The 21923-nt window shown below is 65.2% G+C and overlaps 2 protein-coding genes across 5 annotated transcripts in view; both read left to right on the top strand.

Moving 5' to 3' along the window:
- The first annotated feature begins 598 nt into the window (after window positions 1-598).
- SEZ6 (seizure related 6 homolog) lies at window positions 599-14070 on the top strand. 3 transcript variants are annotated; one of them, XM_084493249.1, is made up of 17 exons: window positions 599-672; window positions 7802-8365; window positions 8436-8569; window positions 9214-9406; window positions 9684-9869; window positions 9957-10125; window positions 10569-10735; window positions 10823-11017; window positions 11258-11396; window positions 11495-11691; window positions 11772-11966; window positions 12060-12251; window positions 12353-12550; window positions 12636-12674; window positions 12805-12925; window positions 13015-13117; window positions 13967-14070. In XM_084493249.1, the coding sequence occupies exons 1-17, from the start codon at window positions 609-611 to the stop codon at window positions 14036-14038; spliced, it is 2928 nt and encodes a 975-aa protein (XP_084349375.1). In that variant the 5' UTR covers window positions 599-608; the 3' UTR covers window positions 14039-14070. The 3 variants fall into 3 exon arrangements, with proteins under 3 accessions (XP_084349375.1, XP_084349374.1, XP_084349373.1); XM_084493248.1 differs by having other exon boundaries at window positions 12624-12674; XM_084493247.1 differs by lacking the exon at window positions 599-672 and adding an exon at window positions 7252-7446 and having other exon boundaries at window positions 12624-12674; window positions 13983-14069.
- A 1488-nt stretch (window positions 14071-15558) lies between these two features.
- PHF12 (PHD finger protein 12) overlaps window positions 15559-21923 on the top strand; it is a 31120-nt gene continuing 24755 nt past the window's right edge. The window contains exons 1-2 of one of the 2 annotated variants that reach the window (XM_084493232.1): window positions 15559-16025; window positions 16448-16629. In XM_084493232.1, the coding sequence (XP_084349358.1) occupies window positions 15960-16025; window positions 16448-16629 (248 nt within the window). In that variant the 5' untranslated portion in view covers window positions 15559-15959. The remainder of the gene's footprint in view (window positions 16026-16447; window positions 16630-21923) is intronic. The other variant, XM_084493231.1, reaches the window with a different exon arrangement.

Below are 21923 nucleotides of genomic sequence, written 5' to 3'. Positions count from 1 at the left end.
GATGGGGAGGATGGTGCCCAAGCTGTGCGAGCTGCCATCGCCCCCAGTTTTCGCTGCTTGGGCGTGATGAGCCCGGCCCTAATTGGGGCTATTTAGGGGTGGGGGAGGATTGGGGGGGTTCTTCGAGGTTGGGGTGGGGTGGGGGTCGTTGGGGGGGGAGGAAAAAAGAAAAAAAGCACAAAAAAAAACAGAGGATGCGATGCGCAGCTCTGCCTTTCCCCCTCTCCATCCACAGCCCTCAATAGCTCCACCCCACCAACATGGGGGGGGGGTCGCTGGGCTTTATTATTCTATTTTTTTCTTTTTTTTTCTTTTTTTTTTTTGGGGGGGTGCCCCCCTCCCCCAGCCTCCCTCTCTCCCAGCATCACGGCGCTGGGCGGGGAGGAGGCGGCGGCGGTGGCGAAGGGAAGGGAAGGGAAAGGAAAGGGGGGGGGGGCGCAGGGAGGAGCCCCCCCCGTTCGCAGCCCGCAGGATTGGCGGGCGCCGCACTCGGGGCGTTGGGAGGGGAGGGGATGGGTGGTGGTGATGGAGGGGGGGGGGAGGTTCCCGTTGCCCCCCCCCCCCCCGCCCGCAGCGCGGAGCTGTCCGCGGTGCTGCCGCCGCCGGCCATGGGCGCGCTGCTGCTGCTGCTGCCGCCGCTGCTCGCCGCGCTGCTCCGCGCCCCCGCGCACGGTAAGAGACCCCCCCCCCACCCCAATAATTCATTTTACCACCCCCCCCTTTCATTTTACGACCCCCCCGTACCCATTCTGCGCCCCCCCGTGCCGGTGGCCCCGCTCCAAACTTTGCCAACTTGAGCCCCCCCCCCCCCCACATCTCCTCTCCAGCCTCCCCCTCTATGCGCCCCCCCCACCAAACGTTAATCTTGTCCCCCCCCCCCACAAAAAAAAATATCCCCCGGTGGGGTTTTGCAGCCTGCAACGCCGCCCACGGTGGGCTCCGGTGGCACCCCCCCTTTTACCGGGGTGTGAAATGTGGGGGGGGGGTACGCGGAGCACGGTTTGGCACCGCCCGGGGGGGACCCGCTTCTCGCCCCCCCCCTACGGGCAGGCTACGCCCCATTGGGGTCCGCTCCCTCCGTGCAGACCCCGCTGTGGGGCTGGGGGAGGATGTGGGGGGGTGTTGGTGGAGGGGGCTTTTTGGTTGCTGCATCGCTTGGGGTGACCCCAAGGTGCGGGGAGGGTGGCGGGGAAGGGCAGGGGGTGGCTTTTCCCAGGGGGAGGACCACCACCTGCATCCCCCCCCCACCTCGCCGACCCTAAAACCACCCATGGGTGCGGGCACCTTCGCCGCCGTGCTGCTCGGCAGCCCCCCACCCCCAAAAAAAATAAAAAATAGGGGAGCTGGGAAGCTTTGGGGTGCCCTGATCCGGCACGGCGCAAGCGATGGGGGTCTGGTGAGGGGGTCTGTCCCCAAGGGGGGGTCTGTCCCCGTTGGGGGGCACATCCCCGTGGGGTGCAGGCTGCGTGGAGGAGCCAGCCGCAGGGAGCAGCCATGCGGGGAGTTACATAAACTCCCATCTGGCCGCCGAGCCCAGCCGGGAAGGACGCCGTGGCCCCGTGCCCGCTGCTATTCCCGGCTCGCCCCGCCACCCCAAAGCTGCTGGCCTTGGCCCCATTCCTCTTGGGGATGTAGGGGACCCCCCCCGTGGGGTGAAAATTGGGGTGAGGCTGCGGGGAGCCCTGTCCTGCTGTGTGGGGGGGCGGTGGGGATGCAGGGGGGTCGCGTCCCTGGCTCGGTTTGGGGTTGGTTCTGTCCTAGGAGAGGGGGCCCTGGGTAGGGCAGGATTTCCCCGGAGGGAGGCTGGTGCTTGCCGTGTCAGTTTAATGATTTCTAATGAGCAATTACCTCCAGTCAGTCCCCTAATTTCTGAATATCAATAAAGTTAATTAAACTCCGCATGTGTATTTCCCCGAGCCGTAGAGGTAGGGATGCCCTGGGAGGTGCTGAGCTCTTCCCGGGGCTGGGAGCGGTGGGGTCCCATCCGCCCTGTGCCCCCCTGGATGTGGTTTCGGGGCTGGGGGCTGCCTGTGGGGTCAGCCCCCCCAAAAAATCCCCATTAGATGGGGGTCCCATCCTGGCACTGACTTTTGTGGCACCGCCACGCTCGGTGTGGCCTTGGCTCAGCATCGGGGCCGGAGCGTGGTGGGGACGTGGCACGGGGACAGGAGGCACGGGGATGGGGGCTTGGGGCCCTCAGCCAGGCCGGGGGATTGGAGACATCCTCAGGTGGTGGTGAGGAAGGGTCTGACCCTGTCCCCCTCCTGCCAACCCCCCCCGTGCTGTCCCCTCCTGGGGGCAGCCCTGGCTCCCCCCTCCCCGGTGCCCACCGGGGCAGCTCCGTGGCGCTGCCGCAGCGAGCGGCTGCGGTACCAGGGCACGGCTCCATCCCACCTTCCCCGCAGCACCCGAGCTCTGAAACCTGCCCAGCCTGGATTTTTGGAGGTTTTTTTTGCCACGCTGAAGGGTCTGGGTTGTGATGAGGGGTCCTAGGAGCAAAGGCGGGTGGCGTGGATCGAGGCTGGGGGGGCGCAGGGCCTGGCGGTGCCCCCCCGGCTCTGCTGCTCCATCCGTCCTCAGCAAGGCACACCCGGTAGCGATGCGTTTTGGGGACCTGCAGTCTGTGTGCGTGCCTGCTGGGGGGGGGTCTTTGTGCCCCCTCGGAGGGGCTTTGCGTGCAAGGAGGCTGCCGGGGAAGGAAGCGAGCGAGCATCTGCTTCGGTAATTAACCGAGCGCGCTCTCCTCCCCTGCGTGCCTTGGAGGAGTGCATCGCCGCCACGCCGCCGAGCTGCCAGGCCGGGATTATCTGGATAATGCTCTTAAGCGGGGCAGGGGTGCCCCACGGGGACGGCGAGTGTGGCTGGACCAGCGGCAACCCCTCGCTTGGAAACTCACCAGGGATGGAGCCGGCGCTGGGCACCGCACTGGGCACGGCGCTGCCGCAGGGTGCCAGGAGGCTGTGCGCTGCGAAGGGCACGGCAAGGGCATGGGGACACCCTGCCGGGGTGTTTTGGGGACCCCCAGGCTGGCACGGGGCTCGCCGGGGCCCGTCGGGTGCTGTGCGGTGCCCGGGGTGGGCTGGGGGCTTCGGGGGGCGCAGGCGGCTGCCCTCGGGGAGGTGGATGAAGTTGTGTCTCCGGTGGATCCGGCAGGAGAGGATAATTTAGCTTCCAATCAATTCTTTAAATGCGCACAATTGAAAGATTGCCTCTGAAAGCTGCCTATAACCAGGGAGGTAATGGATTCTCTCCAGTAACAGGCGGCGGTGGCGGTGGCTCGGGAGCAGCAGGATCCCTTCCTCGTGCCGGGGTTCTGCTCCCCAGAGGGCTCCTGGAGGGGTCGGGGGTGTCCCCAAGCTCCCCGCTGGGACCCGGCCCCGTGCACCCCGCGGTGGCGGTGACCGTGGCGCGGCGTCCTGGATTTGGGGACACGTCCAGCCCTCGGCCCGCTCGCCGTGCCGCTGGGGGTTATTACGGATATAATTTAAATGCAGTAACGAGCTGCTCTGAAGGGATCAAATATTAATCAGCCGCGCGAGCGCCGCTGTGACCCTGTGAAAATGGAGAGAGGTGCTTGAAATGCCAGATCAGCCGGCGCCGTGCGGGGGCTGTCCCCAAACAGGGGGGGGCTCTGGCTGTCCCCAGCCGCTGTGGTCCCCTTGGGGGTGGCCGTGGCATCAGCCCTCGGTGGCTTCCAGCCAGAGCTGGGTGGCTCTGCTGTTAGTGTAGGCCCTACGCAAACAGAGCAGCGATGGGGCGCCGGGAAGGGTGCGGGGCTCTATGTTACGGGGGGAGGGATGATCCTGAGGGGTTGGTGGGGGGGTTAGGGGGAGGTTTGGCACCCCCAGAAGCGTCCCCGTGCTGCTGGGGCTGGGTTTTGGGGCCGAGCAGCCGAATGGGGAGCCCCGGGAGCGGGTTTCATGCGCTGAGCGCCGCCGCCTTTCGGTTCTGATCGCTGGCAGCAGGAGCAGGGCTGGGAGTCGGGGGGGGGGACACAAAAACTGGAGCAAAAACGTCACCCGTGCACAGCACCGAGGCTGCCCCGTGCAGCCCCGAGCTCAGCCTGGCACCCCAGGGGATGGGGCTGGCACCCCAGGGTGGCATGGGGGGGGCTGTGACAGGGATTTTGGCACACGGCTGCGGGGTCGGGGGGGGGCTGCTCCGGGCTCTGTGCGCATGGGGAGGGGGGAAACGCCGCCACGAGGCTGGCTGGCTCCGCCGGCGTGCGTGGCGACAGCGATCAGGTCCGAAATAGCAGCAGACATGCAATTTATCATCGCTGCTGCTGATGGAAATCGCCGTACAAATGCATTAGCGCCGCGGGGAGCGCGGGGAAGTGGGGGCACGGGGGCTGGGGGCGCGGGGAGCGAGGGTGGCACGGAGGGGATGGGGGCACCACGATCCGGGGGCGCCCATCTCCCTGGGGTCTCGACGCATCAGTGGCCGAAATTTGGGGTCACCAAGAAGGAAGGGGCCAGGCTGGGCCCCCCCGGAGCCCCCAGGCTGGGTGCTGGGTGCCGTGGGCTCGGTGGCGGCGCGTGCCGGCGGCGCGGTTGGATGTCAGCGGGCGGCTCGGCCGCGATGCTCCGGGGAACCGACTGCGGCGACATGTGACATGTGTCAGCGGGTAAATGACTGTTCAATTCAAGGAGAATCGCAAAACATACAAGGTCAAACGCTTCCCTGCGAGCGCCACCATGAATATTAAAGCCGGGCTGTGCCGCCAGCTGCCGGGGCTGGAAGCCGCGCTCGCCCACGGTGTCCCCGGGGGCTGCCCCTCGTGTGTCCCCTGCTGCTGCACTGGGTTCTGTTGCTGCTTGTCACCTCCCTGGAGAGGGGACAGCAGCCCTGGTTTGGCCGTGGAGGCACCAGGGTGGTGCCCACGTGCCGTATGTGTGCGCCCACCCACCCCTATCCGTGCTCGTGTGCCACCCACCTGCATCCTGGTGCTGCCTGCACCCACCCACGGGTGCCCATCCCTGCCTGCACCCACCCACGCTCCCTGCCTGCTCCTGGGCACCCAGGAGGGCGTCCCAGTCCCCGTGCCACGTCTCCATCCCTGGGGACACCGAGGCAGGTGGCAGAGATGGGGAGCTGCCATCAGTCAGGCACATCCCCGTGGCTCGAGATGCTCAGTCCGGTGGCACCGCACGTGCCCGTGGTGGCTGGGGACCGCAGGAGGGTGTCTGGGGACTGGGGGAGGCTGTCTGGGGACCACAGGGTGCCGAGCGTGGCGCCGGCTGCCTGACAGCTCATTCATCACAGCTGCCAGCCCTGGCCACGGGGGCAAAGCCAGATTGGTTTTAAATTGGAAAATAAACCTCAGCTCCTACACGTCCGTGGCCCCTGCCCTTGCTCTGGGTGGCGAACCCGGCTCCCTGCACCGATCCTGCACCCCAGCTGGGCACCAGCACCCCCAGGATGGGGAAACTGAGGCAGGGCGCAGGGCCGGTGCTGGGGGCAGCCGAGTGCCTGGCCCATCCCGGCTGCTTTGCCGGGCGCTGTGTTATTGCTTTATTCGCCGGCCGTATCGATCGGCGCTCCCCGGGCGGCTGCGTGCCTGCTTATTTATTTATTTGCGACACCAGCCGCGATTGATTTCTGCCGGGGGGGCGGCCGCCCGCCGCAGACGGATTAGTCTCCAGCATCTCTCCGGCTCGCGGCCGCCGTTAATAGACTCCCGCCCGGCAAAGCCGATGTGACGGATTAGGACCACGGCCCGGCCGCAGCCACGTGCCCCGCATGCCAAGGGGGCACCCAAGGGGACGGAACGGCCCCTTCAGAAGGGTCTTGGCCCCCCCCGACAGCACCAGGCCCCAGGGTGGTGGGTGCTGGGTAGCAGAGGTCCCTTTGTCACCAGCCCCCAGCCACCTCGGGGACCCGGGAGGGACAGAGCCGTGGCACAGCCACTGGAGATAAGCTGCTTAGAGACGTCTGTGGAGGTGGAGGTTGTAATCCCTGCGGTGCCTGAGGGGCACGGTGGTGGCATCTGGGCTCGCTCTGGTTTTCTGCGGTGTCCCCCAGCACCCGGTGTCCTCCGAGGGTCAGGAGCATCCCCTGGTGCCCAGAGGATCTCCTGGTACCCCAAATCATCCCCTGGTACCCAAAACATCTTCGTGGCACCACGAGCATCCCGTGCCACCCACAGCACCGTGGTGTTACGGCCCCATCCACGCAGCCCAGACACGTGCCACCGTGCCCCCAGCACCCTGAGCAGGTGACAGGCTGTGGGCAGGGGGTGTGAGGGGTTTGGGGGGGGGATGTCTCTGCCCCAGCGCCCCCGTTTGCTGCGTGGGACAGCTCACGAGCAGCGCGGGACCAGGCCCGGAGCGCCGATCTGCTATAAAAGCCTAAAAGCGATTTTTGGCGCCCTTCAATATAAACTCATTAACTTTTATGTTCTAATAAATGGATCCTGTTAGAAAATAATTCTGGCGGTGCCGGGGGGCAGGTTAACCTCGCGGAGGCGTCGTGGCTGGGCGCTCACCCCCCTGGGCAGCGGGGGGACACGCGGGGACAGGGTGACGTGGTGCTGGGGACAAGCTGCAGCACCCAGCGGCTCCCCCCACGCTGCTCTCCGAAGCTAATGTCTCTTAATAGTCCCTTAAAAGTGGCAGTCGCAGAGTAATTAATCTTTGCGGGGCCCTGCCCTGCTACGGCTCAGTCTAATTACCCGGTAATTGGCAGTATCGTGTCATCAGCGCCGGTGCGCGGCGAGATGTGCCCATGCGCCCTGCTCCGTGCCACGTCGGGGTGCTGAGCGTCACTGTCACCCCCCCCCCCGGCACCACAGCACGGCTGGGATGGGGGCTGAGCCCCCCCGCCCCCAGGACCCCCACGGTGGCTCGTTAGGGCTGATGAGGTCCTGTTCTCGTTTGGGTTAATTGGGGTGTTCGCAGAGCTGGGTGTTGATGTAAAGGGGGCTGGGAGGTGGCACCGGGGGGGTCCTCAGGGCTGTGTGGGGCAGCAGGGAGGGGGTCAGGTCTGTCATATTTTGGGGTGCTGGTGGGCACGGTCCCAGCGTTGGGGCTACGGTGACGGCCCCGTGGCAGCCACCTGCACGTCTGCGCCGTGGGGATGGGGGTCCTGGGGGGGTCCCTGACGCGGAGAGGACAAGCTGAGGCCAGGGCTGCCCCCAGCAGGGCTGATTTCGGAGGACAGGAGGGCAACCCTTAACGTGCAGCGTGACCCAGCTGTGCGTTAATTAGCCAAGCCCTAATTGCCCATGCTGCCCTGGTGAAGAGCACGCTGGGGTGAGGTGTGGCCGAGCCCTGCTGCGTGCGGTCGATGCGCTCGCTCGCTGCCCTGGCTCAGGCCCTGTTCACCCAGGAATGCATCTGGAGAAAGCGATCGGCTTTATCGACAGCCCTCGGTCCCCCTGCCACCGCTCTCCTCCCTGTGGCACGGCACGGCATGGCACTGCTGTGCTGGGAGCGTGGCCAAAAGGTGCGGGTGGCACCGCAGCGTCACCGCGTGCGGCATCGGTGCGCAGTGAGGGGCTCACGCTTGGGGCAGCGCCGTGGTGAGGTGTGGGTTTGTGGGGCAGCATGGGTTTGTGGGGCAGCATTAATCCATGGTGCAGCATCAGTTCGTGGTGCAACATCAGTTTTTGGGGCAGTTTTGGTCCCTGGTGCAGCATCAATCCGTGGTGCAGCATTAATCCAAGGCGCATCGTCAGTCTGTGGCGCAGCATTGGAACAAGGTGCAGCATCAGCCCGTGGTGTATCATCGTTCCACGGTGTGTCGCCAGCCCGTGGTGCACCACGTCCCCACCACCCCACCCTCTCTCTCCTCCCCCCAGGCTTCAATGGGCTGCAGGGGAAGGCCGGGGAGAGCTCGGAGGCCGAGGGGGACCCCACGGCGCTGCCCACGCCGGCCGAGCGGGAGGCCGAGGCGCGCTTCGTCAGCACGGCGCCCACCCTGAAGCTGCTCAACCACCACCCGCTGCTGGAGGACCTGCTGCACGAGGCCTTCCTGAAGAAGGATTACCTGGCCCAGGCGCCCTTCCCGCCCGCCCTTCCTGGCCCCATACTGCCTGCTGATGCCCTGCGGCTGGCCCCTGGCCCCCCAGCCCCCCGCTCCCCTCCTCGTGCCCCCGCCTTGCCCCGTGCCGCCTTCCCCACCGCCCCCCTGACCACGCCAGCCGAGCGCCCGGGGCCGTGGGGGGAACCCTGGGGGGTCACGCCAGGTGCAGACCCCTCGCCCTCACCCACTGCGGGGTCAGGATCGAGCCCCGCAGCCCCCAGCCGGGTGCCCACCACCCCTGGCACGTCCCCGGGGGGCACCGGGGTGTCCGGGGACGAGGAGGGGACCACCACCACCTCCACCATCACCACCACCACCGTCACCACGCTGCAGGGGCCAGGTGAGTGCCGGGAGGGAGATTGGGGGGTCGGGGAGACACGGGGCTGATGCGGGGGTCTCCTTGTCACCAGCCCCGTGCAACCGGACGCTGGCGGGCCCCGAGGGCTGGCTGGTGTCCCCAGAGCCGGCCGGTGCCCCGTATGACAGCAGCCTGGACTGCACCTACACCATCTCCGTCTACCCTGGCTATGGCGTGGAGATCAAGGTGAGCTGCGGGTGGCACAGGGCGTGAGTCCCTGTCTCCACACATGGCCCTACAGGGCGCAGAGAGCCGTGTCCCTGTCCTTGTCCCCATCCCTGTGCCACTGTCCCAGGAGAAACAGCTCAGGGCATCTCCCACCCTCGGGCTCCAGAGCAGAGACGTGGGTGCATGGGGCTGGCGCGATGCCCCGTGGCTGTCGGCTGCCACGGCTGGCACCTGTTGACGAAGAAGCAATATAGGATTTAATTAACGACGGCATCGACCCAATCTGGCATCGCCAAAAGCCTCCTGCAAGCAGCAGGCAGCAGCACGGGGTTGCTGCTCCGCGCTCAGCCCCCAGCTCGCCGAGCCGCACTCGCCGGCGCCGCCGTTCATCACCGCGCAGCGCTGCTTAATTAACATCATTAACAGCAAATTGCTCCGGAGTGCTGGAGCACGCGCCTGGCTGCCGCGGGCCCGGCCGTGCCGCAGGGCTCTGGCTGGGCTCTTGCTGCTCCACGTGCCACGGGGAGATTTACGGCGGCGCTAACCGTGTTTGAAAGGCGCTGCCCCGCGCGGACAAGCTCCGGCGCGCTATCGACCGCGGGAGATCCCGCTGCCAGGGAGCGCGGTGACACCCCCCTCGTGTCTTTCCTCCCCCCCCGAAGGTGCACAACATCAGCCTGGCTGAGGGCGAGACGCTGACGGTGGAGAGCGCGGCGGGGCTGGAGCCCGCGGTGCTGGCCAACGAGTCCTTCCTGCTGCGGGGCCAGGTCATCCGCAGCCCCGCCAACCTGCTCACCCTGCGCTTCCAGAGCCCCCAGCCCGCCAGCCCCGGCTCCTACCGCTTCCACTACCAAGGTACGGGGCGCTGCCGGGACTGCTGACACCCCGCGGGGTGCTGCCTGTCCCCGTGGGGTGCCCCCGTTGGTGTGGCACCAATTTGCAGCACGGCGATCCGGGTTAAGCAGGTACACTAATGGAGAGATAATTAGCACTAGAAATTACGCCCTCATTGAGCACCATCAGCAACATCACCGACATGCAAGGGGCTGGGGCTGAGGGCTGGGTGCGGGACCCCCATGTTGGTGCCCGGAGGGGGTCTGTCCTGCCCCGTAACACCACCGCCCGCCCCCAGCCTACCTGCTGAGCTGCCCCTTCCCATCGCGGCCCGCCTTCGGCGACGTCTCGGTCAGCAGCCTGCACCCCGGCGGGGACGCCCGGTTCCGCTGCGCCGCGGGCTACCAGCTGCAGGGCGCCCGCCTGCTCACCTGCCGCAACGCCACCCGGCCCTTCTGGAGCGCCCGCGAGCCCCAGTGCATGGGTGAGCCCCGGTGCATGGGTGAACCCCCTGTGGGGACGCGGCCGGTGCCACCCAAGCACCCGTTGACCACCCGTGCCCGTCCCGCAGCGGCGTGCGGCGGGGCTATCCGTAACGCCACGGTGGGACGCGTGGTCTCCCCCGGCTTCCCCGGGAACTACAGCAACAACCTGACCTGCCACTGGCTGCTGGAGGCGCCCGCCGGCCACCGCCTGCACCTCCACTTCGAGAAGGTCTCGCTGGCCGAGGATGACGACAGGTTTGGGTCCGCACGGGGTGGGAGAGGGGGAGAGGGGGCACCTCGGGACAGCCCCGCGCCATGAGAGGGGGTGGGAGGGGTTGGCCTTGCTGATGGAGGGGTGATGTTGGCCGTGCTCAAGGACAGGGGGATGGCAGTGCTCAAGGACGGGTGCTGTTGGCCATATCCAAGGATGGGTGTCCTTGGCCAAATTCAGTGATAGGTGCCGTTGGCCATACCAGGGGATGGGGACCATTGGGCACACTCAAGGCTGGGTGCCGTTGGCCATGATCAGGGATGGGTGCTGTTGGCCACGTCCTAGAGTCAGTGCCGTTGGCCATATCCAAGGATGGGCACCGTTGGCCATGTCCTAGGGTCAGTATCGTTGGCCACGTCCAAGGATGGGCACCGTTGGCCATGCCCAAGGTTGGGTGCAGCGCCCTGACCCCCCCGCGCCTCACCAGGCTCATCATCCGCAACGGGAACAACGTGGAGGCACCCCCGGTGTACGACTCCTACGAGGTGGAGTACCTGCCCATCGAGGGGCTGCTCAGCACCGGGCGCCACTTCTTCGTGGAGCTCACCACCGACAGCAGCGGGGCCGCCGCGGGCATGGCGCTGCGCTACGAGGGTACGGGGTCGGGGTGACGGGGAGGGGGCAACCCCACACACACCCCCCTCCCCAGGACCCCACAGACCTCTGCACGTGTGCCCGCAGCCTTCGAGCAGGGGCACTGCTACGAGCCCTTCGTCAAGTACGGGAACTTCACGGCCAGCGACCCCCGGTACCCGGTGGGCACCACGGTGGAGTTCAGCTGTGACCCCGGCTACACGCTGGAGCAGGGCTCCACCATCATCGAGTGCGTCGACCCCAGCGACCCGCAGTGGAACGAGACGGAGCCAGCGTGCCGCGGTGGGCACCGGGGACGGGAGGAGGGGGGCTGTGGGTGCCGGACCTGGGGGGGGATGGAGCTGGGGATGGGTCACCACGGGTGGTGGAGCCACCACGGCGCGGCGCGTGCTGGAGGTGAGCGCCACGATGCTGGGTGCTAGATTCGGGGTGCCAAAGCGGGTGCTGGAGCTGGGGGGGGGCCACGGTGGGCGCTGTGGCGAGTGCCCCCATGGTGGTGCCGAGCCCGGCGTGCGCCCGCAGCGGTGTGCAGCGGGGAGCTGACGGACACGGCCGGCGTGGTGCTGTCGCCCAACTGGCCGGAGGCGTACGGCAAGGGCCAGGACTGCATCTGGGGGCTGCACGTGGAGGAGGACAAGCGCGTCATGCTGGACGTCCGCGTGTGAGTGCGGGGGGCTCCGCGGCACGGGGATGAGTCCGGGAGGGTTTTGGGGGTAGGGACACCCACCCTGCCCTCACACCCCACCCTGTGTCCCCCAGGCTGCGGCTGGGTGCTGGGGACGTGCTCACCTTCTACGACGGGGACGACCTGACGGCGCGCATCCTGGGCCAGTACACGGGCGCCCGCGGCCGCTTCAAGCTCTTCGCCTCCAGCGCCGATGTCACCATCCAGTTCCAGTCCGACCCCGGCGCCGGCGTCTTCGCCTACCGGCAGGGCTTCGTCATCCACTTCTCCGGTGAGCCCCGTGGCAAGGAGGGGTGTCGGCGTCCTCCCCGTCCCTGTTCCTGTCCCTTTCTCACCCCGCTGTCCCCGCAGAGGTGCCCCGCAACGACACGTGCCCCGAGCTGCCCGACATCGCCAACGGCTGGAAGACGGCCTCGCAGCCCGAGCTGCTGCACGGCACCGTCGTCACCTTCCACTGCTACCCCGGCTTCGAGCTGGCCGGCACCGACCTCCTCATGTGCCACTGGGACCTGACGTGGAGCGGCGACCTGCCCTCCTGCGAGCGGGGTGAGCAGCGGGGACACGCGCCCCCCACGTCCCCTCCTCGCCCACCCCATCCCTCGGCCGCATCCCTCACCTCCCCGTCCCTGCCGCCCGCAGTCACCACCTGCCGGGACCCCGGGGACGCCGAGCACAGCCGCAGGGTGGTCTCCAGCCCCAAATTCCCGGTGGGGGCCACCGTGCGCTTCGTCTGCGACAAGGGCTACGTGCTGGCGGGCGCCGGGCTCCTCACCTGCCACGACCGCGCGTCGGGGGGACCCAAGTGGAGCGACCGCCTGCCCAAATGCATCCGTGAGTCGGGGGCACCCCCGGGGGGCCGGTGTGCACCCAAGGGTGGGGAGGGAGGACGAGCGGGCGGTGACGTGCCCGTGCCCGTGCCCTTGCCCTCGCAGCGGAGGCGTACGAGCCCTGCCACAACCCCGGCGTGCCCGCGGGCGGGCGGCAGAGCCCCGAGAGGCGGCTGTACCCGGCGGGGGCCACGCTGCGCTTCTCCTGCGCCTCCGGCCGGGCGCTGCTGGGCGAGGGCACCCTGCGCTGCCTGCCCGGGCACCCCTCGCGCTGGAGCGGCTCTCCCCCCATCTGCAAAGCGGGTGAGCGGACCCCCACCCCCTGCCCCGGCACCCCCGTGGACCCCCCCCCCCCACGTTTCTCCCCATTTATCAGCTCCTTTTGCAGCCTCCTACGATGAGTTTTACAGCAACCGCAACCTGGATGGTAAGGGAAGCGGGGGCTTGCTGGGGCACCCATGGGTGCTAGGGCATAGTGAGCACCCCGGGGGTGCAACCACTGCCGGGTGCCCCCCCCGTTGAGCCCCCTCCTTCCTCCTCTGCTCCCCCCGGGGCAGCCGTGGCCAAGGCTGTGCCCTCGGGGCCGGCGCTGGAGGGCACCAACGTGGCCATCGCCGTCTTCCTGCCCGTGCTGGTGGTGGCCCTGCTCATTGCGGGCGTTTACCTCTACTTCTCCAAGTGAGTGCCCACCGGGGGGGTCCCCAGCACCCCCCCCCCTATGCTCCCAGCCCCTCCGTTGTCCCCCCTTTGGCTCCGTCTCCCCGCAGGCTCCAGGGGAAGCCGGCCCTACAGCTGCCCCTCTCCGGCTCGCACCCCTACGACCACATCACCGTGGAGTCGGCGTTCGACAACCCCACCTACGAGACCGGAGTAAGCACCGGCCCCCCCGCCCCCATAGCCGGGGGTCTGCACCCCCCCATAGGACCATGGATAAGGGGGGGATCGTGCTCCCTGGGGACCCTTCCCCTGGTTGCGTGTCCCCAAGGGGTGCGCGCAGGGGGCCGTGCACCCCCCCTGGGGAATGAGTAGGGTGGGATAGGGGGGGCTTGGGGAGGGGTATGGGGTGCGGTGGGCATCTCCCGGGATGTTATAGGGTGGGATGTGGGTCTTAGGGAGTGTGTGTGGGGTGGGTTCAGCCCCAGGGATATGTGTGGGATGGGATTTGTGTCTCAGGGACCGGGTAGGGGGTGGGATGTGCATCCATGGGGCCATCCAGTGGATGGGATTTATGTTTCGGGGAGCGTGTATGGGATGGGATATTCACCCCCCCTGGGGCTATCTGTTCCATGGGATTTATGTCTTGGGGAGCGGGTATGGGATGGGACGTGCACCCCCAGGGCCACCTATTGGATGGGGCCGTGTATGGGATGGGATCTTCATCCCTGGGGCCACCTACTGGATGGGACCGACACCTCGGGGACAACCTATGGGATGGGACGTGCACCCCCAGGGCCACCTATTAAATGGGATATCCACCTCGGGGACCGAGTATGGGATGGGACACCCACCCCAGCACTATACCCGGGGTGGGACAGCCCCCCCAACGCCCCCACACGGGGCGCAGCACCCATCCCAGGGACTGGGCTCTGTAGGACAAGCTGCCCACCCCCAAGGCTTCCCATGGGATGTGCCCCCCCCCCCGGGACCATATAGGGTGGGAGACGTTTCCCCCCCACCCCGGGCACCCCGCAGCACCAGGGGGTGTCCAACCCCTCGCAGTCTGTTTCCTTTGCAGGAGACGAGGGAATACGAGGTGTCCATCTAGCCCGGGGTGCCGCAGCCCCCTCCTGAGCCCCCCCCTGTGCCTGCTGCCCCCCCCCCCCCATAACCCCCCCCTATGGGGCCAGGCACACCTCCCGCAAGGAGCCCCCCCCCGGCGGGAGCCCCCCTCCCCAAAACCTCCCCGCCACCCCAACCCCTCCAAGACCCCCGTGGGGTCTCCCCCAGCCCCCCCCGACCCCCCTAATGGGGGTGGGCAGGGGGTGCTGAGCCCCCCCCCAGTTTCCCCAGTGATGGAGGACGCCCCCCAAATGGGGTGGGGGGGGGCGCGAGGCCATGGGGAGCCCCCAGGGATGGGCAGGGGTCCCTGAGGGGCAGCCTGAAGGCGCGGGGGGGGTGTGGGGGGGCAGCCAGCAAGGTAATGGGGTGTCCTAAAGGGGGGGGGGGGACACGAGGGGGGGCTCAGGGTGCCCCCACCCCGCCCCCATCCCCCTCCTGACCCCAGTGCCCCCAGCATGCTGCCCCCCCTCCCCCCCACCTCCTGGTGTCCCCCCCCCCCCCTGCTTGCTTCACCCTCCCGGGGGATGGGGGGCACCCGTGGGGGTGTCCCCGTGTCCCCCCCCCCAAAAAAAAAAAAACAACCCCAAACCGCACGTCCTGGCACCCTATGGGGCCGGATCTGCCCCCCCCCAGCCCTGGGGTGGGCAGGGGGGCAGCGGGCCTGGCTGTGTCCCTGTGTGCCCCCCCCCCCCTCCTTGGGGCTGGGGGTGTCACATAGGGTGTGTGCCCCCCCCCCCCCTTTTCAGAGGAGCCCCCCCCTCATCTTTTGGTCGGATCATTAATAAAAAAAGCGGTGTTTTAGAAGAAATCCTGGAGTGGTGCTGAGCGGGGGGGGGCACTGGGGGTCCTGGGGGGGTCCTGGGGGGGTCCCTGGGGTAATGGGGGGGTCCCTGGGGTGGGGGTGGGGGGCACCCACCACCCTATAAAGCCCTCCCCGGGCTGTGTACCGCGCCCCCCCACCCGAGGGGGCGCCCTGCAGCACCCCTGGGTGCTCCCCACGCTGCTCGCCCCCACCCCCAGCCCCCACCCTCTGGGTGCCCCCCCCCCAAATTTTCCAGGTGCTCTGCGCCTTTAAGAGGCGCGGCCCGCGCCGCGGTGACGTCAGGCGCGCCCTCCGCCGGCGCGCCAAACCCCGCGCCGTGACGTCACCGCGCCGCTCTAAACCCCGCCCCCCCTCCCCCTCCCCCCTCCCTCCGCGTTCGGAACGTGCCGGCGGCCACGCGCCTGCGCGCGCGCGCCCTCCTCCTCCCTCCCCCCCCTGCGCATGCGCCGCGCCTGCGCGGGAAAAAGAGGCGGGGCGAGCCGGGTGGGCGGGGAAAGAGGCGGGGCGAGCGGGGTAGCAGCGCCGCGCATGCGCAATCCCCACCCCCCCCTCCTCCTCCTCCTCCGCCGGGCAGGCGGGAGGAGGGGAGGAGGGGGAGGGGCGGCGGCGGCGGCGGCGCGGGCCGCGCATGCGCAGTGCGGGGGGCGGCGGGGCGCGGGCTGCGCGTGCGCGGGGGGCGGCGGCGGCGGCGGCGGCGGGGCCCGGGCGGGTGCGGAGCGGAGCCGGGGGCGCTGCGGGGCCGGGGCCGCTCCCCCCTCACCCCTCACCCCAAAAGCTCAGCCCCGAGCCCTCTGCCGGTGTCACGGGGATGGCAGAAGGCGGCGGGTCCCCCGCAGCCGCCCCCGGGCCCGGCTGGGTGCTGAGGAGGAGGAGGACGGCGGCGGCGGGCGGAGCGCAGCGGCCCGTGGGGTAGGGCCGAGGCCTCTGGGCGAGGAGCGAGAAGCGTTGGGGGGCGGGGGGGGGGGGCTCCCCTCACGGTGCCCTCCTCTCCGGTTGCTCCTCTCCGGTTGCTGTCCGCCTGCCGGTGCTCCGCTCCTCTGTGTGTGTGTGTGTGTGTGTGTGTGTGTGTGTGAGCTCGGGGCGGGGGGGGCCGCTCCCGGGGCTGGCTGAATGTGGGAGAAGATGGAGACCAAGACGATCGTCTACGACCTGGACACCTCCGGGGGGCTGATGGAGGTGAGGCCCGGCCGCCGGGACGAGGAGGAGGAGGAAGGGGGGGGGGGGACACAGACACCGGGCCCCGCTTCCAAACACCGGGACCGGGGTGGGCACACACACACGCACACACGGGGACCCCCCCCCAAAAAATTAAAAAATATATATTAAAAAAAAAAAAAGCCCTGTGGCCATAGAAGGAAGTGTGGAGGGAAGGCGGCGGCTCGCCCAGCCCCCGGGAGAGGCCCCTGCAGGGCGCAGGGCGGGCCCGGCCGCCGCCATCCCCCCCCCCGGGGTATGGAGAAGGGTGGTGGGGGGCTTGGGGTGGTGCTGGGGGTCGTGGGGTTGAGGGGGGGTTGTGGGGTTGGGGTGTGGAGCAGCCCCTGAGAGCCCCGCCGGGGGTTTTTGTGTCTCTCTCTGTGTGTGTGTGCGTGTGCACGCAGCAAATCCAGGCCCTGCTGGCTCCCCCCAAGAGCGAGGACGGGGAGAAGAAGAGCAGGAGGCCCGAGAAGGAGCCCCGGCGGAGCGGCAGGGCCACCAACCACGACAGCTGCGATAGCTGCAAGGAAGGAGGGGACCTGCTCTGCTGCGACCACTGCCCCGCCGCCTTCCACCTCCAGTGCTGGTAAGGCTCCTGCCGCCGTCGCTCCCTTCCTCCGTCTCCCCCTTCCTCCGTCTCCTTCCACGTCCCCCTCGCTGCCTTCCTTCCCTCCCTCCTCCTCCTCCTCCTCCGGCAGCTCCCCGTTAGATCCAGGAGGGCCGAACAGGGCCGGGAGGCCAACCTTAAAAAAAATCAAGGAGGCGTGAACCCCTCTGGGAGACCCGCAGCATGAAGGCAGCACCCCCTCTGTGTTTTTTTTCTGGGGGGCAGCCACCGCGACACCCCCCTGGGCACCTCCAGCTTTTTTTTCTTTTCTTTTTGTGCCGAGAGGCCCCGAGGAGCGGCGAGGCCGCAGCCCGGCCGCTTGGCTGCTCCTGCCCGCGCCAGCCCTGCCGCCTCCCCCCCGGGGCCTTCGGCCTCCCCTCCTCACCCCTCGCCCTGGGGACGCCCCCCGGGGGTCTCCTTCCCCCCCTGGGATGTGGGGTGGAAACCGCGGCCGCGTCTCCCTCCCGCGCGGGGCCTGACGTTCTCCCGGCGCTTCCGTGCTGCTGCAGCTGCTGGGAATAATGGAGGTTGCTGCCTCTGTGTCTCCCTGCCTCACTGTTTACAATATGGCGACCTTCCTTTAAATTATATTTTTATTCTCAGCGCCATTTTGGCTGCATATATGACTCCCGAACCCTCGCGGCCCTCGCCGGGTAGCTCAACGGCGCAAATACCTTCCCTTTTCCTCCCCCTCCGTGGAAATCCGGGCCTGCGGAGTTTAAAAATTGGCCCGGCTTATTCCTTTCCCTCCTTTTTTTTTGCCTTCCTCCTGACTCCGGAGACCCGCTTGGCTCATCCAAGCGCCGTGGATTTTGGGGGACGGCCGGCTCTTCTCCGTGCCCGGAGTCGGTGCGGCTTTGTTGATAAAAAGGCCGAGCTTTGCTTTTTTTTTTTTTTTTTCCTGCTTTTTTTTTTTTTTTTTTCCTGCATGCAAATCTCGGGGCCGTGGCGCGGAGGTGCGCGCGCGGAGGCGGTTTGCGAGGCTGCAGCGGGGAGGAGGGCACCGGGTCCGCACAAAAGCCTCACAGCAGAGGAGAAAAACACCTGAACTTTTTTTTCCCAGCCCCGAAGTTTCTCTCCTCTCCCGCGCGGGGGGGAGAGCCCAGGTGGGGCAGAGGCTGCTCAACAGTTGCCACGGGGCTGGTGGCTGGTGCGAAACGAGCGCAGGCAGAGCGGGGAAACGGGGTGGAGGAGGGAGCGGGGCGAGTCAAACAGCTGGAGCTCGGGCGCACGGAGGATTCTTCCTTAGGGGAGAATTTTTTTTTAACCGCATTCCTTTCTCTCTTTCATGCTTTGGAGCTTTGTTTGCTGCCCTGTTCCAGCTGTCTCTTTTTTTTTTTTTTTTTTTTTTTTTCTTGGTGGCTATGCCGTGTTTCTATGCTAATTGCAGGTCTCTGAGCACTTATTAAGGGATTGCTGATACCGATTGCTGAGCGTGCGGCCGCGGTCGTGCAGGGAGTGTCCCGTTAGCAGCGCAGGGCCAGGCTCACCCGACAATGCTGTAGCAGCCATGACATCATCCCTCCTGCCCCGGGGAAGTGCTGCTGCTGGTGCTGCACATCCTCCGCGCTTGCTAGAATGGCACCAAGGTTTTTTTTCATCCCACCGTCTCGGTGGGCTTTAACTGAAGGTTTTTCCTCCGTATTTTGGGTGTATTTGGTTAAAACGCGGCGTTTGCTTTCAGGTACTCTCGAGCACATCCTGAGCTTTCTCTTGCTGAGGCTAAGATATTAGATTTTGAGATGGGAGACCTGTCACGAAGGCTGCAAAGTTGCTTGGTTGGCTCTGAATCCTGGTTAACCTCGGCTGTAAACGAGTCTGTTCAGTGCAGAGCTAAATCTGGCTAAATTTTGTGACTTAATCTGGCAAGTTCCTTGCAGCTGGTCGGTGGGAAATGGCCGTGTAAGCCAGACAGCTGGGGAGCTTTGGCTGTACCAGGGTTGAGTTGGTTTGTGTTATAATCACAAAAACCCTTTGGCTAACTAGTTGCCCTTCAGGACAGGATCAGAAGGTGCAGTTCGGATTGTTCGTTCCTGCTTTTCTCACCTTCCTTGGGATATCTCCTGGGTGGTGAGCATTCAGATGACCAGAAAAAGCCCAAACCCTGCTGCGTGCCGCTCCTGAGGGCCCCATCCTGCCTTCCTGCCGAGTCCTCCGAGCAGGCCAGGTTGTGTCAGAGGGATGCTGGGCTTTTCTTTCCACGTTTTCTTCCCCTTTACCTCCTACATCTTGCTTAAAGTAAACTTCCGTTCTGGATATAAACTTAGGCATAAAGGCTGCACTTACAGCTTCCTTTCTGCCTCCTTTCTTTTTCTTTTTCTTTTTTTTTTATTTAAAGAGCAGCAGCTGTAATGCAACGCTTGTTTTAAGTAATCGGAACAGCACTTTAAATACGCTGCTGTAGCATGGTAGCTGAATTGTGTCAACAGCTTAACCGTTCTTTAAATATTTATTGCCAGCTCTAGCACCAGGTTGCATTTATTATCAATATAGAAAACAAAAAGCTCCTCGTAGGCCAAGGGGTTGTGGTCGGTGCTGTGTAGGAGATGATGGAAAATGAAAGGCGAGGCGTGATCGGCCCGGGTTAATGCAGTGGGCTGGAGACAAGCCTGGCCCGTAAACCAGAATGGTTTCTGTGTAGGGAAGGCTCCTCGGTGTCGTGTTGTACACAGCTGCACGTTGGTTCTTTAGGGAAGAAGTTTGTGGCTCCCAAGCTTGCCTCTCCTTGAAAAAGGAGCTGCACGGATCATGCAGCTCCCATGCAGTGCTGGGGTTGTGTCGGTACGTGAGGCGCCGCACGTGGTCCTTGCGCTCTTTGCAGTTGTTCTGCTCAGTGCTGCTTGGAAATAAGAATTGGCATAAATAAAAACAAGCACCTTAGCCCCCAAACCCTTCGTCTTCTACAGAAACCAGAAAACGCTCGGCCAAAATGCTGACAATCTCGCGGCTGGCGGCGCTGCGCGTCTCTGAGGGTAAATATCCAGCTCTGCCGTGGAAGTGGCTGAGTTTCTGTGGGTGGAAGCGCCTCCCCGGCTCTGCTGCTGGGAGGGTTTGGGCTCTTCTCACAGCACCAGCTCCGAATCACTCAAATCCCTCGCTGGGTGTAAGGATCCTCCGGGTGCCGCTGCGGGAGGTCGCAGATAACCTGCCTCGGTTGGGGAAGTGTACAATCCCTTCCAGATACTTAATTTTGACACACTTGGATTAATATCGCAGCCAGGTGACTGTCTTCAGGTTTAAACTTCCAGAGAGGCTTTTTTCTCCCCTTGGTACTTGGTGGAAGCAGAGCACACGGCTTCTAGCTCCTGATCCTCTGCTCTTTGTGACCTGGGCTTGGGGCTGTGGCGCACGAAGCGTTTCGTCCTGATGTCCTGTGCTAACGCTGTGTGTGTGCCCTGCCTTCGTGCGATTGAAAAACAATTTTATTTCCCAGCACTTCTGCTATCCTTCCCGTTTACATCCCCCTCCTGCTGTGTGGTTGCTACAACTCCCTGTGTTTTCTTAAGCTGTGGGTAAGCAGAGTTCGTGTCGAAGCCGGTTCTTGGTGCTGCGAATTTGTTCCAGCCTCAGCGGAGGATTAGAGAGATCCCTGCGAGAGGAAAAGTTTCGGGAGCGAGCTGGGGGAGGGGAGCGACGGCGGGAGGGAGAGCTAAGGCAGCCCAGTGTTGTGTTCCCTTTCAAGCCTCGCTGCGAGTTTCTGCTTGGAGGAGCCCTCTTGGAAATCGCTCACCTCGCCGGGCGCCGCCGTTCCGAGTCCTTCTTAAAACCGCCTGCTGCTGGCTTTGGGAGCTGTGCTGCTAGCGTGGCGGAGCCACCCGAACTGCCTAAATCCCACCGACTGCCCCTTAACCGTAAGCACACGGCGTCGGGGTGCTGCCTGGCAAAACAGCTTCTCCCCCACAGGCTTCATCTCCGCGGGCTGCATCTCCCCGCAGCCCTGCTGGGACAAGCACGCCGAATCCCGAGCGGGGCCCGCGAGCTCCATCGGACTCCTTGCAGCACTTGCCTCTCGCCGTGTTTATATTTGGAGCGTTTGGCTCCGTTTCCCCTCCGATTTGGCAGCCTCCTCCTGAGCGCTGTTGTCAAAGAACTGGAGTGACGGAGCTGCAAAGAGGAGCAGCCAGAGCTGAGCCTTGGGGATGTTCTCTGAGTCGCATGGGTTAAATGCTTGGTGCATAGAATGGAAAAAGGAGTTGGGTTTAACTGGAGGGACATTAGTAACTCTTTCCGTGCCTCATTCAGGTCTAAACCGCCCTGCCTTATCTCGGCATTCCGTCTCCCTTCGTTTTTGCATAAATCCCCATTCTTTGGAGGGGGTGAGGGGAGGGGAGCATCACCCTGGCTATTGTCTCTGCTGATCCTGCCCTGAAGGTGCCTCTGCGGCCACCTCCGGCTTTCAGGTGAAACTTTGAAAGGACCCAAAGCATCTGCCCCTGCCGGGAAAGGCAAGGTGGCCGGGAAGCTGCCCAGAGGCTTATCTCAGCCCTGAGTGACCTGAGGAGGAGCACAGCTCCCGGACTCTGAATTAAATAAATGTCGGTGCAATTTGGACGCGTTGGCGCTTCCGACAGTTTCAAAAAGTGTAGTTTAACTCAGCGAAGGCTTTTCTTTTGAGGTTTCCTGGTTTGGTTTTTACATTAAACGCCTGGCAAAAGCCTGCTCCAACATCTGTATGAGTGCAGTTCTGTGCAAAACGTTGCTCTAGCTCTCTCAGTCTTAACTGATGGAGTTTGTTAGAACGGGAAAGTGAGGGGCAAAAAGAGGCAGGCAGCTTTTCTTGCCCTGCATCTCCCCTTCTGGTACTTTGGTGCTGTCGGGGCCAGCGTGGTCTAGCTCCCAAACCAGAAGGAAGCAGTCGCACTGGCCTGGTTTCCCAGCGCGGGGTCACTGCGCATGTGTCTGCAGATGTGGTAACATGATCGGTCCTGGCAGTTCTCTGCAGCGCTCGTACCAATGAAAGCTTTTCTCTCCCCCCCTTATTTTCGGCCTAAATCTCTCGGTGCAAAACCAGATAAGGTCAACCTGAATTTGTGACCTTAAGCCGAGGGCAGCAGAAAACCGCCGATAAGGAGAAGCGGACGAACTGATCTCATCTGGGGGGCTGGCAAATCCCAGCTCCCGGCAGCGTGTGCGTGCTCGTTCGGATTCTGCAGCGTGGGCACGAGTTGGCCCGAGCCGGGCGTTGGGATCAAGCTGTGAATCGCCACCATCAGCGTGAAGGGGCGAGACTTGCAAGCCCCGAGGATCCTGAAAATCAGCGAGGGGATGTTTAA

The sequence above is a fragment of the Aythya ferina genome (assembly GCF_964211825.1).
Source record: "Aythya ferina genome assembly, chromosome: 19".
NCBI classification, from domain to species: Eukaryota; Metazoa; Chordata; class Aves; order Anseriformes; family Anatidae; genus Aythya; species Aythya ferina.
This window is presented reverse-complemented; position numbering and strand designations above follow the sequence as displayed.

Excerpts from the sequence above, each read along its gene's own strand:
- SEZ6 (XM_084493247.1), top strand. The coding sequence starts at position 7,332 with ATGCATCTGGAGAAAGCGATCGGCTTTATCGACAGCCCTCGGTCCCCC. Across the intron at positions 11,967-12,059 it reads CCTGCCCTCCTGCGAGCGGG|TCACCACCTGCCGGGACCCC; the intron begins GTGAGCAGCGGG and ends TGCCGCCCGCAG. Across the intron at positions 12,551-12,623 it reads TCCCCCCATCTGCAAAGCGG|CTCCTTTTGCAGCCTCCTAC; the intron begins GTGAGCGGACCC and ends CCCATTTATCAG.